Genomic DNA, 18,806 nt, shown 5'->3' with positions numbered 1-18,806 from the left:
GCAATCACTGGATTGGAAGAGATCAATTTATTTTTTTTCAATCCTAAAGAAGAGCAATGGTCAAATTACTGAACATCTGACACACCAGCAAGGTTATAAGATTCTACAAGCTAGGCTTCAGTAATTCAACTGAGAATTACCAGGAGTGCAGGGTGGTTTTCAGAGAGGCAGAGGAACTAGCGACCAAATTGTCAATATTTGCTAGATTATGGAGAAAGAAAGGAAGTTTCAGAAAACATCTACTTTTGCTTCATTAACTACACTAAAATCTAGAACACAACAAAACGTGGCAAGTCCTAAAAGAAACTAAAGTACCAGATCAATTTACTGGTTTCCTGAGGAACCTGTATGCAGGTCAAGAAGCAAGAGTGAGAAATACGAAATGCAATAATTAACTAATTTAAAAATCAAGAAAGGAGTACACCAAAGCTGCATATTGTCACCTTAATATTTAACTTGTATGCAGAGTATATCATGCAAAATACCAGGCTGGTTGAATCAAAAACCAGAATTAAAATATAAAGACAATACCACTGATGATAAAAAGAGAAGAATTAAGAAGTTTCTTGATGAAGAGTATAAAACCTAGCTTGAGGCTTAACATTTAAAAAACAAAACAAAACAAAACAAACAAACAAAAAAAAACAAAGATCATGGCAAGTGGTCCCTTCCTACTAAATAGAAGAAATGGAAGCAGTGTCAAACTTTATATTTTTTGGTTCAAAAATCAATGGTCACTGAAATTAAGATGTAAGGAAAACTATGGTAAATCTGGGCAACAGCAAAAAGCACAGATATTTCCCTGCCAACAAAGGTATGTTTTGTCAAAGCTGTGGTTTTTCAAGTAGTAATTTATGGCTGTAAAAATTGTACCCTAAAGATAGCTGAAAGATAGCTGAGCAATGCAGAACTGATGCTTTCGATTTGTGCTACTGGAGAAGACTTCTTAGAGTCTCTTGTATAAAAAGGAGATCAAACCAGGCAATACTTAAAGAAATTCATTCAGATTATTCAGGACAATACAGAAGATGAAGGTTAAACACTTTGACCAAAAAATGAGAAGACAAGGTTCTTTGGAAAAGACCCTGATGTTAGAAAAGACTGAAGGCAAAACAGGATGGCAGAGGATAGGATAGATAGTTAATGTCATGGAAGTAACAAAAATGAGTTCAAACAGACTTCAAGAGATAGTAGAGGACATGAGGACTTGGTGTGCTATGGTCCACAAGGTCACAAAAAGTCAGACAACTAAACAACTGAACAACAATTTATTCCTTACTAATTCTTCATCAAAATGGCCCTGATTGAATGTGTGGATGACTCTCACAAAGATCATTACAGAGATGGGAGAGAGTAGGGACACAGATTAGGAGCTGTTCTCTCACTTATAAATAAAATCTTTTTTTATATATACTTTTGGTATTGTCCCCTCCTTTAGACAGCTTGTAAATTGATCCCTCATTGCCCTCATACTTGTATCACCACCAATCCAGGTCTCTTCTGTACATACATTCTATACATCCACTTTAGTTGTTCTTCCTTATTGGTTCTCTTCAATGCTATTCCTACTTCTTTTGTAATAACCAGAGACTGACATTAGGGACCAAGTATGGTAGTTTCACTGTTCTTGACAGAGAGAAGGATTTATTGTAATAGTTTTTTGATATTTTTTTCCATTTTTCTTCTGTTTACTTTCCTCTTTCCATTTTTAGCCTTCAGTTCACTTGGGATAGTACTTTAATTAGTTGGACATTTTATCAAGTTGGCTTTTTTTTCCCCCACTGGTTTTATCTTCAATTGTTTGTTTATAATCACCTTCTTCATGAGTTTTATAGGTAAATTTATATTCTCATTCAGTGGCATCTTTGGAAACCATTTCTCTTCCTTTGTTAAGTCAAATGTTTATAAAAGCATTTTCTAGACCTTTTGGTTTTCTTATTCCACTAATTTATTTACAACAACCTAACTTCTGGATAAATTATTATAGTTGGTGTCAATGATAATTTCTGTTGATCATTTCTAATTTTTTATTTTCAGTCACTTGTTTAAATAATTCATAGTTAAAGCTTTCCAATTGCATGACATATTTTGATTACTGTTCTTTATTCTTATTTACTTATACATCCTTCTTTCCTCTCTTACCAATCAATGATTGATTTTGGGTTCCATATTATCTTCTTCCTATATGTTTAAATGTAATTATAATTTGTGGTATTATTTAGTGCTTGCCACATCCACTACTCATCAATTCTTTTTCATTGTTTATTACATTGAAGCATGAGACTTTACTATTACCTACAAATCTTTAATCTTCTATTTCTTTCACCTGATCATACATATCCATCCATTTCTCATCATCCTCTCTTTTCCTACCTTTGTACTAAAGTTACAAAATATCAATGTGCATGTCAATTTGATTTAGTGGGTCTTATAGAATGTTACGTAGAATTTCTCTACCACTTCGTACTCAGCAAACATACTGGCATGTAATCTGTGATATATATTGAGCAATTATCTTGTAACTTTTGGGTCCACTATAAAACTTATTTCAACTCCTCTCTTTGTTTTCCAAGGAGTACTTATGTACTTTATAACTAAAGTAACTTTAGTTACTTTAATTAACTAAACTTTATACTTTAACTAAAACTTCTTTCTTCTGCTTTTAATTATATAAAGAATGTCAAGATTGATATATGTTTCCTTTCCTCCAGCAATATATCACTTGTTGGTCAAGAGACAAGGATTTTGTATTTAAAATACTTAAAGAGTACAAATTAAAGTTTGTTGGTGTTACCAAAAAAACTAGTAATTTTTAGAACTTTCTGTTTCCTTTCTAACCATTCTGACACTGTCACTATAGAAGCAAAGTGGGAGCCATTTCCATTTCATTTTTTCTTTGTTTCACAGGCCGTCATACCCCAAAAGAAGTTTAATCACTAGGTGGCCATGCCTCTCCAAGATATACTAAGCTGGTCTTAAAAAAAAATTAGTTCTGTTACCAAGACCATGTCTGATAGGGAAACTCGGGCTCCATAAAGCAAAAAAAGAAAATATATATATATCTTGTATACACATACAACACATATGTGTCCTCAAGAAACTAAAATTCTGAGGAAAGCAGCAATAAAGTGAATAATATTATACCTTAGTCCACATATTTTATGCTACTTTCTTAAAAGAGACAGGCAAAACTTTTGCTTACCATCTGCAGCAGTGCAACGAGAGGCAAGTTCCCACAGGACTAATCCCATGGCATACATATCTATTCTCAAAAATGCATCCCTCTGAAAGTTTATAGCACCCTCTAAAACTTCTGGAGCCATATATCTTCGGGTGCCAACCTGGAAAAGATATTGAAAACAAACAGCATTTGTTCATTAATGCTTTTGAACTTTCATTGGTAACTTAATCATTAAATATGATTGGTCGAGAACTCCTAAAATTTTGTTAAGTCCCTATCATTGAATTTCTGATCATCTCAGTTTCCTAGAAAGAAAGTATAGGATAAAGTGAAAGAATGTTGGTTTGAAACTAAGATTTAAATCTCAGCATAAATACTTAATGTTCTATGTAACTATGGGCTAGCACCTCATCTCTTACCTCAGTTTTCTCAACTGCAAAATGTAAATAATAATATATACACTAAGTTATGCTGACAAAAATTAACTCTTTCCCTTCATTGAAGAGATGGGCCTAATAGGAAAGGAACACTGATTATACTGCAGAAGAAGCTGATGTGACAACTGCTTTTGATGAACTACTGAGGGTTTTGTTTTATGTTTTTAATATTTCAAGACATTTCTTAAAAGAAAAAGCTCACTGGCAGGGTAGAAAGGATATATTTGGAAATGAATGTAATACAAAAAATAAAGGATATTAATAAAAACAAAATAATAATGCATTTTGCTCTTTTTTCATAGTAAAATACTTTATAAGCCATAAATTACTATATGAATGCAAACTATTGGTGTTTTCCTTATCCTGATATTGGACAGAGCAAAGCCTACCATCTAATATGGAATTGAGATAAACTAAATGCCTTAAGTTAAACATTCCTGTTACAAGTTCTTCATTGGTAAATTTTTGAAAGAAAAATGATTATTTCCCAAAGCATAAAAGTAGCTGCAATATACAAATCATGCATTTATTAGTATGAACAAGCTGAATAAAATGAAATATTTTTAGATAGCTAATTTACCACCCAAAAGATCCATTAAACCAAAGCCCAATTATAAAACTTATCATTCTAATTTTACTTAGTAGACAAAGAGGGTAAAGGGAAGGGAATAGGTCAACAATGGAGCTATTCTATGACTTAATTAGCCACAATTATTCTTTTAGAAAAAATTTCAAGATGAATATTTGCCTTCTGTTCTGTTCTTCCTGCTTCCCTTTCTTCTCTAATGAGAAGCAAGAAAAGCAAAACACCTGTTACAAATATGCATAGGCAAGCAAAACAAATACATCACAATTGCTTTCCAAAATGGCTAAACCAATTTACAACTCTATCAATAACGAATTAACATATTAGTTTTCCTACAGCCAGTTCATCAAGTATGTCATTCCCCCCACCCCAATTTTTACAAAATGAAGTGTGAAATAAAGTGTCAGAGATGTTTTAATTTTCATTTCCTTAATTATTAGTGATTTAAACCATTTTTTCATAATCCTACTGAGTATTTAGATTCTTTCTCTGAAAACTGCTTATTCATAACTTCTGATCATTTATCAATTGGGGAATTTATGATTTATTCTTATAAATTTGAATCAGTTTTCTAACTTTCATCAATGAAGCTTTTATCAGGGAAACTTGTGGCAACATTTAGTTTGTTTTTTTTTTTCTCTATTTACTGCTTTTTTTTTTTCCAATTTTATTTGCTTTGGTTTTATTTGTGTAAAAACTTTTTAATATAATCAGAATTATCCATTTTACTTTCTCTAACCTTCTCTATCTCTTGTTTGGTCCTCCCTCCCTATTCATCGATTTGACAGATTAATTTCTCCCTGGATCTAGATTGTTTATGACATCACTCTTAATGTCTAAGTATATCTTGATGCAGCTTATCTTGATATACAGATTGATACTGGTCTGGAACTAGTTACTGCCAAACTGCTTTCCAGTTTCCCCAATAGTATCTGTTTGCTTTTTGAACATTGTATATAAAATTTGTTCTACTAATCAATCTCTCTGTGTTTTAACTAGTATTAATATAGAATCTGACACATAGCAGGCACTTAATAAATGTTTTGTGACTGATTAATCAGAACCACATGTTTTTGGTGATTATTGCTTTGTAGTAATTTGAGATCTTGCAAAAAAAAAAAAAAAAGGCTGAAACATCAAGATTAGATGGATTTTGGGGGAAGGGAATCTTTTTTTCCCCCTTTTAAAAATGAAGAGAAGTTGTAAAGTACCTCCCTCTGTTGAGTTTTAAATACAGGACACATTCTCATCTATTGGGCAGATATGATTAAACAAATGAAGGACTGTGACAACTATATTTTTAAAAAGATATGTCTTAAAAAGCTCACTGCATGATTCTAAAGACTAATAAAAATAACTTTGTAAAGTCACTGAAAAAAAAAAAGATACATGTTCCCAAGGCATCTTATATAACAAAAATAAATGACATCCAATTTAGGTAATTACTGTAAAATATATTTTGTCATTCTTCTCACCTGTCCATGGGTATCACCAGCAGACTTCCCTGCCTCAAATTTTAATGCCAAACCAAAATCAGCAATACAAGCTGTAAGATTGTTTTTCAACAATACATTTTTGCTTTTGATGTCCCTTTAAAATAAAAGATAAGCAAGTTACTTGAAATAAGTTAAAACAAGTTATCTGACCATGAAAGTAATAGGAGTATTAAATATAAAATTAGAAAATATCAAAATTGACAGAGATGAAATAAAGCTTAACCTGATAATAAGTAACAAGTTAACTGTAAATTTCTATTCTTAAACTGAACAATTAAATGAAAGCCTTCCTTAAAGGAGTTTTGTAATAAGAATCAAAGAGTCTAAGAACAAAAACACTCGTACTGTCTGTATTATCTATGCTATTCTCACTCCCCATCCCCCAACTCCTGGATTAGAATAAGTGTATTCCTCCAGTTATTTTATTCCAGGTTCACATTCAAATAAACACACATATAAAAGAGGGATTGGAAATAGTTATAGCAAATTCATTTTGGATTTCTACAATGTTTCAGGATATTACCCTACTATGGTTAGTTACTCTTGCTTTCTTCTTCCCTAAGGGTTTAATTCTAGGGTAAGGTAAACTGGCACTCTAGTAGATTCAATGACAACCAGATTCACTTCCCTATCTCTAATAGTTATTCTGAGTCTAAAAGGAGAGGGCTAAATTCTCTTCTGTTTTAACTCAGTGTACCTATAATTCCTTAGTCACATGCATCTATGTAAGTACACTAAGGAGGATATGGAGATAGTCACATATATTTGCAAAAGATAGATTGAAATATATGGAGAGAAGAAACAGAAAAACTAGAAAGAAACATAAAACAAACATGGTTTCAGGTGATGTACACCAGAGATTTACTCCTTGAATAGCTTAAAGGAGTTAAGGAGGAGCTATGATCTTGGAATATCAAGTGGGACAACAAAACATTAAGAAGACATCTATAAAAGCCTATGACAGAATTATAGATACAAAACTGCAAGGTATCTCAGAGGTAATCTAGTTTAACCCTTCCATTTTAAAGATCAACAAATTAAGGCCCAGAAAAGCCAAATGACTTGCACAAGATCACACAGGTTTTAAGCATCAATGGCAAGATCTGAATTCAGGCTTTTCCAAATACTTTTATTTTGACTTAGCACAACTGTAAATAAGACAAGTGTCTATCTTTTAAAAAAAAAACATCATCCAAACTGAACATCATATTTGAAGGCAAGTTAACTGTTTAACATGGAACAGGAATAGTTCTTAGGTCAAAGTATTCTTTCTTTTCTGAAAAAGCAATTTATTAAAGATATGCTGTTTGTTTACTCTGTGCTATTCTTGATTCTTGACTAGAGAAATGTTTAGATGATAATTCAGATTATCAGGGAATTAATATGAATTATTTACAATCTCCTTTCTTAAATGCATTTCATTCTCAATTTATATTTTTTAAGCTAAAACACCAATTTCTACCTTTTTTTTTTGACAAAGCAAATACACATTAATGTATCTAATTTCTGCAAGAAAGAACAAGAAAGTGAAATTCATTAACAATGCTAATGTATAGCTATTGAAGATACTTACTACAAGATACAAAATTGAGAATCAACCTAAAAAGCAAATATAAAATAAATGCTCCTGGCATTATAATGCCATTTGCAAAACTGGAAAAGGTATATTTGATCTAAAGGTGAAGTTTAAAAATATTACAAGGCTCTAAACTACTTAAAAATAGCACAGACTTATCTACCTGTGTGATATAGCAGGTTTGTGACCATCTTTTAAACCAGGTATATCCTCATGTAAATATGCCAATCCTCTGGCCATAGTTTCAGCAATATGGCACAATTCATTCCAAGAGACCACATTAGCCTTGAGAAAATCAGTTAGTGAACCCTTAAAGAGGAAAAAAATAAAAATATTGAGATACATAAATATAGATATGAATTCATGATCTTAATCATGTGGATAATCCCTCTCCCCAACCCCATTTCCAGCCTTATTATCTTGCAAGATTTTGTGATACCAGTGCAAAACTCAGGCTATTCCCATCTGTTATCTCTCCTTCTTACTTTTCTGTTATATAATGAAAACATTCTCCTATTTTTCCTTGAGAAGTAGAAAAAGGGGAGCACCTTGTAAGTACTTTCAACAAACAATAAGTAGAAAGTTATCCTTTAAGCATGGTTTGAAACGTCTCAAATTTCCACCTACCTTCTTCCATCATTTGGCCTAAACCTGGGGACATGATGATTCCTAAATTTTTGTATACAAGTACACCCAGTCTAGTTCTACTTTGATGCCTCACTACAGTATGGAGGTATCACAGAACCCATGTCAGCAGAGTGCCTAAACAAACTGGAAAGGTTTTAAATACTGATCTGGGGACACCATGTCTGTTATTTGAACATCAAACTAATTAAGTTAGGAAAGCCTTGTTACTAGAAGGAAGGTCACCAAGTGATTAATATTTTCAGCCACAACTCAGACAGTCTTCTAAGACATCAAGGAGGTACAATCTGCCCCAATGGAAGGACAAGACACCTTCTGGCATCATATAAGAATGCCACCAATTTCTTTTAAGAATGGGTATAAACAAAATAGTTATAATGTGTTTTTGAGTGGATGATTACAGAATAATGAAAATTCTTACTATTACTTGCAATGATAAGGTATACCTAAAATATTAAGGCAAAGGACTCAAAAATATAAAATCAAGAATGACGGAAAGAATGTTGCATATACAGTGAAAGATCCAGGTTTATAAAGCCAGCTATGCCATTAATTACTTGTATAATAACTAGGAACTCAGTTTCCTCATCTGTAAAAAAAAGGAATCTAACTAGATAATCTTGAATGCCCCTACTGGTTTTGATATATTATGTTGTAATAATATTGAAGAACTTTTTAAAAATATATTTCTGGAGAGAATTATACGATTCTTGAATGAAAAGAACAAGCCCATTTATAGAGAAGGAAACATCACAGAATAAAACAGTTCACCAGTGGAAGGTGAACAATTTTGCTAATGTAATTTTTCTTAGTTATCTCAGCAGCTTTATGAGTAGAATAGATAATATCTTTCCTATTGTATATGTAGTAAAGCTGAGAGGAAACACTATCAGTTATGGTATTTGTAATGATTAGTCAAAACATGTTTTTCCAATAAACAGACTGCGCACTCCTCGAGGCAAAGATTGCTTTTGTTTCTCTTTGCATTCCCAGCACTTAGGCTAGGAAATGAGCAGAAAACAAAAAATTTTTCTGACCATTTCAAGTTATTATGGTGACAAGGAAGATCAAAACACACACGCAGAAGGTGATAGCAAAGTCAAAGCTCCAAAGCCTCCAAGAAAAATAAGAATTGGGCTCAGACTTAAGAACTCAGCCTACAGAGTATGGAAGACCATGGAAGGGATTTTGAAAATCAAGAGAGATAGAGAAAAAATTAGGAAAAGACTTGAGAGAGGTACAAAAGGAAATTAAAAAAAAAAAAAAACAAAACTAATGAGGAGAAAAATACCTAAAAAGCAAAATTAGTTAACTGGGAAAAGAAGTACAAAAGTTCATTGAGGAAAACAATTCCTTAAAAAATAAAATTGAGCAAATGGAAGCTAATGACTTTATGAAAAATCAAGATACCCATAAAGCAAAACCAAAAAAATGAAAAAAAAAAAAAAAACAAACTGTGAAATATCTCATTGGACAAACAACTGACCTGGAAAATAGATCCAGGAGAAATAATTGAAAAAGTATTGTTCTACTTGATAGTCATAATTAAAAAAAGAGCCTGGACATCTTTCAAAAAACAGTCAAGGAAAAGTGATCTGATATTCTAGAACTAGGAAGTAAAATAGAAATGGAAGAATCCACCATTCATCTTCTGAAAGTGGTGAATAAATACAAAATAAAAATTCCCAGGAATATTGTAATTGAATTCACAGGTCAAGGAAAAAATATTGCAAGTATCCAGAAAGAAACAATTCAAGTATAGTGGAACCACAGTCAAAATAACACATGATTTAGCAGCTTCTACATTAAAGGACCAGAGGGCTTGCAATATGATATTCTGAAGAGCAGTGGAGATTGCAACCAAGAATCACCTATCCAGCAAAACCGAGTATAATTCTTCAAAGGAAAAGATGGTTATTCAGTGAAGCAGGATTTTCAAGTGTGAATTTCAAATATAGGACTCTGGAGAAGCATAAGGAGGTAATCAGGAAAGTGATATCATAAGGAACTTAATAAGGTTTATTTGTTTACATTCCGACATGGGAAAATAATACTTGTCACTCATTAAAATGTTCTCATTATGGGTGGCTCAGTGGATAGAGCACCAGCCCTGAAGTCAGGAGGAAGTGAGTTCAAATCTGGTCTCAAACACTTAATCCTTACTAGGTATTTGTAATGATTAGTCAAAACATGTTTTTCCAATAAACAGACTGTGCACTCCTCGAGGCAAAGATTGCTTTTGTTTCTCTTTGCATTCCCAGCACTTAGGCTAGGACCTGGGCAAGTCACTTAACCCCAATTGCCTCGGGGGGAAAAAGTTCTCATTATTATGGCAGTTAGAAGGGGTATGCATACACACACAGAGAGAGGGCACTGGTGTGAGCTGAATATGAATGGATAATATCTTTTTTTTTTTTTTTAATGATGAAATTAGGGGGTGAAAGAAAAATACTGGGGGAAAGGGAAAGAGAAAAGTGGAATGGTACCAATTATCTGCCATTAAAAAAAAAAGAGGCAAGAAAAAGCTTTTATAATGGGAAGAAAGAGGGAGAAAGGGTGACTGAGTAAACCTTACTTTCATCAGACAGGAAATAACATACTCAATAGGGGTACAGAGAAAGCTAAGTTACCCTGCAGGAAAATAGAAGGGGAATAACATATGGGAAGGGTCAAGAGTGATAAAAGACAGGGTATACTGGGGGAGAGAGTGGTCAGTAGCAAAACACTTTTGAGGAGGGACAGGGCTAAAGGAGAGCGAGAATAAATGGGGGAATACAATTAGCAATAGGAATTGTAAAAAAAAAAAAAAATTAAGCAGGTTTCCCTGATGGAATATTACTTCTCTGGAAAATGATGAGCACGATATGCTCCAGAAAAAAATGTACTCAAAAAGTCCTCCATAAATAAAGTGAAATATACTTTATACAAAGTAATAGCAATGTTCTGGGATGACCAGTTGTAAAATGACTTTATTGTTCTCAGTAGTACAATCATCCACACCTACATTTTGAAGGACTTATGATGAAAAATCTTATCCATACCCAGAGAAGGAAATGATCCCGTCTGAATAAAGATCAAAGTGTTCTCTAATACTCTCTCCCCATTTTTAACTTAATTTTTCTTGAGGGTTTTTATTTTCATTAGGATAGGAGATCTATATTTTCTTTTACTACTTGACTTTTATGAAAATGTTTTGTGTAACTTCACATGTGGTTTCTTAATTGTTGGTGGGAAGAAGAGAGATCCTAGAACTCAAAAATCTTAAAAACAAATGTAAAAAAACTGTTTTGAATGTAACTGGGGAAAATAATGAATAAATAATTTTTTTGAAAAAAAATTTTAAAAATGAAAATTAGAATTGGATAAAGGAAAACTAAAAATCAAAAAAAGGAAAAAAAATAGAAGAGATTGTGAAGCATTTTATCAGAAAAATTGATCTAGAAAACAGATCAAGAAAAAACAATTTAAGAATATTTAGACTATTTGAAAATATTGGAAGCATCAAGAAAACAATTTGATTATAGAGCTACAAGAAGGATCACACAAGACCTACTAGGTATTGCATTGCAGGACCATAGGTCTTGGAATACTATATTTTGTACAGTAAAGGAATTGGAATTATGAACAAAGGTAATTTACCCAGCAAAGTTTAGTATAATACTTAATGGAAAAAAAGGACATTTAATGAATTGAAAGACTTTCAGTTACTTGTGATAAATGCAATATAGCTAAAAGGAAAACTCAATATATAACATCTAAGAGAAACATAAACATTAAGTACCAATTGTAAAGGGCTCAAGATCAAATTGTTTACTTCTTGTAAATGAAGATATCAGTTCTTTTATGACTGTCATTTTTACCTGGATAGTTTGAAAGGCTTAGATTGAACTGCATATGATGAGGAAATTCTACAATAGACAGATAAACACATACTACTGGGTAGGAAAAGAAATAAAGGAGCAAATATCTCATACAAATGAGACAAAAAAGGAAAAACAGATATAAAACTGGAGGGAGGTCAGGTAGTGCTGAAACCTTTCTCTCATATGGAACAGGTTAAAAAGGGAGCAACATATATCTAGAAGTTAAAAATCTTCTAAATTTAGAAAGAAGTAAGAAGATAGGGTAAGGGAGGAGAATAAATAAGGGAGGGAAAAGGAAGACAAGATAGTGCGTAGAAGTAAAGTAGAGGAGTTAGGAGGGATAGGAGTAGGGTGAGAAAGACAGTGAGGAAAATAGGAAAGAGGAAAAAAAACCAAATAATTATAGTGTAGAATGTGAATTGGATGAATTTACCCATAAAATGGACACAGAGAGTAGATTAAGAATCTAAATTTAACAATATGTTGCTTTCAGCAAATTGTATGAAAATGTAAGACACACAAACCGAAAATAAAGAACAGGAGTAGAATTTATTATGTAAAAAAAGCAGGGATAGTAATCACGATCTCTGATGAAGTTAAAATAGATGTCAAAGGAGAGAAACAGGGAAACTATACTATATGTCAGCCATATTAATTAATATTGTTTTAGACTACTTAAATTACCAGACAGTATAAGGTTAGAATGTTGTTGTGGTATATGAAATGACTGGTGGATTTAGAAAAATATGCAAAAAACTTGGATTTATAAACAGGAAGATGCTATCCACTATTAGAGAAACAGAGGACAAGTAGAAATAAGAATAGTATAGTCTTATATATGTGTATATGAATGTATGTGTATATATTTGTGTGATTATATATATATACATATATATACATGTATATGTATTTGTATTGTGTACATATTTGTGTAAATCTATCAATCTACATAATAAAATATATCAGCTTTAATTGTAGCCTTCTGGGGATGGGGGAGAGGAAATAAGAAGGAAGAATAAAGCAAAAAGTGCATAGCAGAGAATAAAAGAAAACGTTCAAGCAAAAAAAAGATGGACAGCTATGAATACCAAGTATATTATTTATTATTTAGGCATTTTTGAAATTGTAAACTTAATGCTTTGTATTTTGAATTTTCTTTTACGTTCTGCTGTACATATAGCAATTGACTTTTTTTTCCTTATTTAATAAAATTCATTAAAAATTTAATTATGTAAAATATTAGAATATTAGCTTTTTTCAAATGAATTTTAGGAAATCGTTTGCTATACTTCCATTTTGAGAATGTCTACATATAAAGAACAGAAGTTCTTTTGCTCTTATGGCTCCTAAAAACTATCTAATGTCTGAGCTCCAAAGAAATTTTTATAGTCTATTTCACAGAAGTAGTACAGTCTAAAAATGTATTTACAGGAAGTGGGTAGTTTTTGAGAGAAAGACATTTCTCTTTGTGGAAATAAAAGTGAATCACTGGAAATACTTACCTTTTCATGAAATGCGGTGATTAGCCAGAGATCAACATCAACACTGGTGCCTCGTTTTTCTGCACCAATAAACTGCAATATGTTCTCATGTTTCATTCCAGGAAGACTATATACTTCATATTCATTTTGCCATGACTGTTTGTCCTAAAAGAGAAAAAAATATTTAATACAAAAGGTAGGGATGTTTACTAAGCTAAATGATTCTGGGACAAGTTCCAAAATAAATTAAGCTAGCATTAAAAAAGTTTCTCTTTCAAAAAGATGACCAAAATCCTGACAATGGCAGGATTATTGCACTCTGAGTACCTGTAAAATACTATAATTACTATAATTAAGATGCAGAGTTTATAAGTGATCAGAAATACTTGATTGCTACAATTATGCATTGGTAAAAAGCTTTATATGTTTGATACTCAAAAAGGGAAGAAACTGTAGTTCCTTCATGACAGGGATGTTTCATCTCTGTCCTTGTATTCCCAGTCCCTAATATAGTACCTGACACCTAGCAGATGTTTAATATGGGTTTTCTGATTTGATGTTAAAACAAATATTATCAGCTAATTTCTGATGCACATGTGTTATGTGTTAAGACACTCTGAAAATGAGCATTATAATAGATTCATATCAATCCAGACCCAAGAAAAGTTTGGGATTTCAGTACATATTTCTACATAGTTTTAGAAGGTCTATTTGTTATTACTTACCAGCATGAGGGCTGAGACTTAAGCATTCCTAATTTAGAATAATCTTTCTTAAAGAACAGAAATCCAAAGTGTCCCAAAGATCTTAATATTTTAATTTTTAACAACTTAGTAAGTTTTAAAATGTTAAATACTAAGGCTTTGGGATACTCTGATTTAAAACAGATATTGAACCAAAAATATATCCCATCACAAATTATGACTAGCAACATAAGTGGCAAACTTGACATCCACTACCTTAGCTGAACCTGACAAAGTCATAATGCCATTGCAGATTCCTTCTCTATTATTGAGAATTAGTGTTCATTCTCTCCTATGCCCAAGAGCAATCACCAGTGCAATGATCTATCAGCGCATGCCCTAGTCAATGATATAACTGAGCAAATCACACAGAAGTCACTCAAAAATTTTATTTCTGAATTGACTATTTAAGGTCATCCATTTTTGAATGAGATAACAAAGGGAAGATTCTAGTGGTGATAAGTCATGAATTTCAGCATAACACATCAAGTCTAGTAGCAATTTTTATTCGAGGCTGTGGGAGAGTGTTATATAGAAAGAGTGTGGGAAAGTCGCCATATTCTATCACTAACAGAAGAATCTAAGGCTGAATGATTGTGTTAGGATCATTTGTTGCGTGGTTAAAGAATAAAAGCATAAATAAACAGTAGAGGTATTTTATTTCTCTTGGAATTCCTTACAACAAGCATCCATGCACATGGTAGGCATTTTTAAAAGGATTTGTTGAATTAAATTTTAGCCTGACATTTAAATTCAAAATGGCTATTTCCCTGAAAGCCAACCTACTCTCTTCTCTAAATTGTTTGCTTTTCTGGACTATAATTACACATCTCATTGGAAGAGCAATCTAATTACCAAGACAACAAGATATATTGGGGGCATCACTTTCACTTAGCACTTTTTATTAGTGGAGAACTAAAAAAACTAAACCTTTATAAGTTTTCTTTCCACTATAAAGAACAGAGGAAGACTAGTACTGTTAGTTCCATTTTCTAGATAGGGAAATAGAAAAAAGAATAATCAACAAGAACCTTCAGACAATTAGGGCAGAACTACCTTGTAAGTTAAAACTTTTCTCTTTCCAGATCACTTCTGAGTTGCACAGGCTACCTTGCAGTCATATGTATTTAAATATGACATATGTAGGATTGAAAATGAAAATTAACATACCTGTATTGGAAATATCTTAACAGCTACATACTCATTGAGTAATTGAGCTTTCCAGACACAACCAAATCTTCCCCTTGCTTTTATTTCTAATAACTGTAGAGGCTTCAAGCCTAGTAGAGGAGAAGGTGGGGGTGGTCCTGGATCCTAAAAAAAAAAAAATATATATATATATATATATATATATATATATATATATATAATAGTCTGAATAAGCAACATAGCATAATGTTAAACTTTGAAAATATAGAAGAAAATAGAAATGTATTAATTAAAAATAGTAATGTGACAAAAGACTAGAGATGACATTAATTAAAATTTTACAAAAATATTCAAAAGTAGATTCCTCAATTATTAACAATTTGCAGTCATCACCACAAAGAAGGCAACCTAAAATTTTAAGTGACAAGTTTTCATAAGATCATTTTATACTGGAGCTAGAGTCAAAAAGTAAAAATAAAAGAACATGGAAAAATTCTTTGCTATACCAAAAAAATAAAATTTCAAAGAAAAACACCTTCTATGTGAGACTATATTAAGAAATTTTGTACTAACAGGTTTTGTCCACTTTATGATACCTAATATTTAATATTAAAAGCACAAAGAATAAGAAATTATCAGTAACTTGTAGTTACCTCTCAAAGGACCTTCCTCAATATCTACCTTTTATTCTAGAATGCCTAGTAAAGCTTTAGATCTAATTTAGTAGATAAAAAAATGTCAAAAAGATTTTATATCTATGTGTACAAAGGGATAATATGCACAAACTAATATGAAGAAATAAATGTTTTCACACATATCCTTCCCTAACTAACCTAAATCTAATTTTCCAACTAGTATTTCATGCCTTCACAATGAAGAAGATACAGAACATGAGATTTGGAAGCAGTAGATTTAGGTTCAAATCTTGAAACTGCTTCTGTGGAGCAAAAATCAAGTCACAATTTCTTTGGGCCTAGTCTAGTCACCTGTAAAATAAAAGGGTTGGATTAGATTTAGACTCCAAGTCTATGATACATAAACAACCGTTGGCCAAGAAGTACTCTAGAGGCATATTGCTATGAAATAATTAGCTGTTAATGGTAAGCAAAGAAGTTTGGGCATTTCATTTATTTATGTATGTATGTATGTATGTATGGGAGGTGAGAGGTGATTAACAGAAAGGGGCTATCAACTAAAAAAAAAAAAAGCGATGCTATGAGTACAAATAAAGTAATCATGAATGTTGTCTTTCACTCTTATTCCACAATTTCATTTTAGCACATAAAAGTCCCTTGTTTCTCAAGGGAATACTAGTATAGTGGAAAAAGCACTGGACTTGTAGATAACTGTGTGATCAGGGCAAATCAATTAAATACTAAGAATTCATTTTCTTCCTTTACAAAGTGGGGAATATTACTATATTACAACCACCAAAAGGTTGTTAGCAAAAATGTACTTTGGCAAATCGATAGTGCCATTGTGTAGATACTGCTTCTATCACTAAACAACTTATTCATACATTCTCATCTCATTTATTTTTTGTCCACATCTTCCCATCAATCCTATGTAGGGATTCCACCAAAATGTCTAGAGGTTTTCTTCACTAATTTTCATTTTTGTCATGTCAATGACCCATATCCTTTTCCAATCATGTAAGTCTCTGAGAGCATCCTTACCTCACTTCTTTGATACAATTCTTCATTAGTAATAGGTTGTAGCCCACTCATATAGTTCCACTGTCCTTTGATTAATTGCATCTTAACACCTATTGGCTGCATCTTTCTGATTCACAGTCATATAGAATTACCAAAAGACTATCAATATTACCAAAATTACCAAAAGAATATCAATATTAAAAAGAACTGTTGTTTTGGGGAGAAATCTAGTCATTAAAAGTACTGGGCAATTTCCCAAGGCAATTCAGAATATTGTTTTTCTAGCATTCAATTTTGTTCCCAACTTATTATCTGTCAATATTGCCAATCTACGAGAGACAAACTTCATGGACTCTTCAGCCAACTATTGCCCAAACTCACAAAGAATCCCTCTCCTCCACACAGAATCCATGCTTTATGACAATGACAAATATCTATGGCTAGCTTATTTCCCTGTTTCATACCTTTCTTTATATTAACAGGCAGATTCGTTGAACAAAGTCATCTTTTAATGTTAGAATTCTCAGGAAATATCATACGACCCCAAAATGTTCATTGAAGACATTCTTTCCATTAGAGAGCCTATAAAGCATTTTGTTCTACCATAACAAAGTATTTTTATAGGTCCTTAAAAAATGCTATGGAAGTTATTATGGATCTCCCTTAATAAGCTCTGCAAAGTTTCCAGATCTGATGCATCAGCTCAAGGTTATCAGAGAATAGAAACATCTGGAAGCCCTCATTTATAAGGACCTTTTTAGCCCTGGAACTGAACATTCTCTATGACAGTGGCAAACATTAGGAAAGATAAAACTCCCCAGATTATTTGATAATTTGATAATAATAATCAGATAATCATTAAATAAATTTATCTGTTACATTTTTCAAGCTATTTTTTTTTGGAATTGTGACATGTGGGAAATGTCTTGCTGGAAGAAGGCCTTTTTAAGATGGCATTGTTCTACCAAGTCAAATGCTTTCTTAAATAATCCAAAAACAGTAAGCACAGTATTTTTTATACCCTTTCTATACTACATTTCTATACTAATAAAGCAGTTTACCAGAGACTATAATTTGCAAAAGCCTACTTCTTATATATTTAAAGATCCCCTCTTAGATGTTCAAAGATGCCTCCAAATACTGTCAGATTGTTTTCAAAAAAATTTTGGAGAGATGGGGAAAAAAGGCAAATGAATCAAGCAGTTGTTATTATTTCCTCAGCAGTCTTATTTAATAATGGAAGGAAAATGATTTTTTTGCCTAAGCAACTAGTTATCTTTCACCAGAATCAACCTGTCAAAAATACCCTTATATTTCCATTGCCCCTAGAAAGGATTTCCTTTGCATATACTTGGTCCAGCACAGCTACTCTTCTCATATTTATTTTAGTAAGGGTTGTTTTTACTTTCTTACAATGATGTTAAGATTTTATCAGAGATATTATGAGTTCAAATGTGGTAGCTCTACTGCCATTGATGAAGAAAGTTTATTTCAGAAATCTTGACAAGTACTTTTATACTTTTTGTCTATGCACTGCATTCTTTCCAATTTCATCCTTAAATGCCTTCTGGATTATCTGCCTTAGTTGGACCTCTTGCCAAGTTTTCTGACAACTTGTTTTTCTCTCTACTGATTCTCAATGTCTTATGAAGCGAGACTGCTCATAATCTTCCATAACCTTCTGTAAGATTTTACAAACAAATGTGTATTCTAAACTGGTATTGCCTGTGGGTACCAAATCTCTCTGCCTGGCAGAGATCAAATGTTTACAGGCTGAGGCAGTTCCTAGGTTCTTGTAGTCTGTTAATTGTGTCAAGCGAATTATACTGATTAAACTTAACTACTAAAATAAGAATAGTGTTTCAATATTCACCCTTTTACCTATTTTACATTTTTTTGTCATTTGTATCTTGTTTAAATAGGTCAGGTTGAAGTTTCCTGAATTTTCTCACACATTATTTTTGAGCCTCCATATTTATTCTTTCTTCTTCCTT

At 32.2% G+C, this 18,806-nt stretch overlaps 1 protein-coding gene across 2 annotated transcripts in view; it reads right to left on the bottom strand.

The window, feature by feature from the left end:
- Positions 1 to 18,806, bottom strand: part of ACVR2A (activin A receptor type 2A) — a 134,999-nt gene that overhangs the window by 10,172 nt on the left and 106,021 nt on the right. For both annotated transcript variants that reach the window (XM_003763845.4, XM_031960037.1), the window contains exons 5-9: positions 15,179 to 15,322; positions 13,287 to 13,430; positions 7,440 to 7,585; positions 5,680 to 5,794; positions 3,203 to 3,341 (exon numbers count right to left, since the gene is read on the bottom strand). In XM_003763845.4, coding sequence (XP_003763893.1) covers positions 3,203 to 3,341; positions 5,680 to 5,794; positions 7,440 to 7,585; positions 13,287 to 13,430; positions 15,179 to 15,322 — 688 coding nt within the window. The remainder of the gene's footprint in view (positions 1 to 3,202; positions 3,342 to 5,679; positions 5,795 to 7,439; positions 7,586 to 13,286; positions 13,431 to 15,178; positions 15,323 to 18,806) is intronic.

This window comes from Sarcophilus harrisii, chromosome 3 (assembly GCF_902635505.1).
Source record: "Sarcophilus harrisii chromosome 3, mSarHar1.11, whole genome shotgun sequence".
Classification (NCBI taxonomy): Eukaryota; Metazoa; Chordata; class Mammalia; order Dasyuromorphia; family Dasyuridae; genus Sarcophilus; species Sarcophilus harrisii.
The sequence above is the reverse complement of the archived record's forward strand: the minus strand, read 5'-3'. Positions and strand labels throughout refer to the sequence as shown.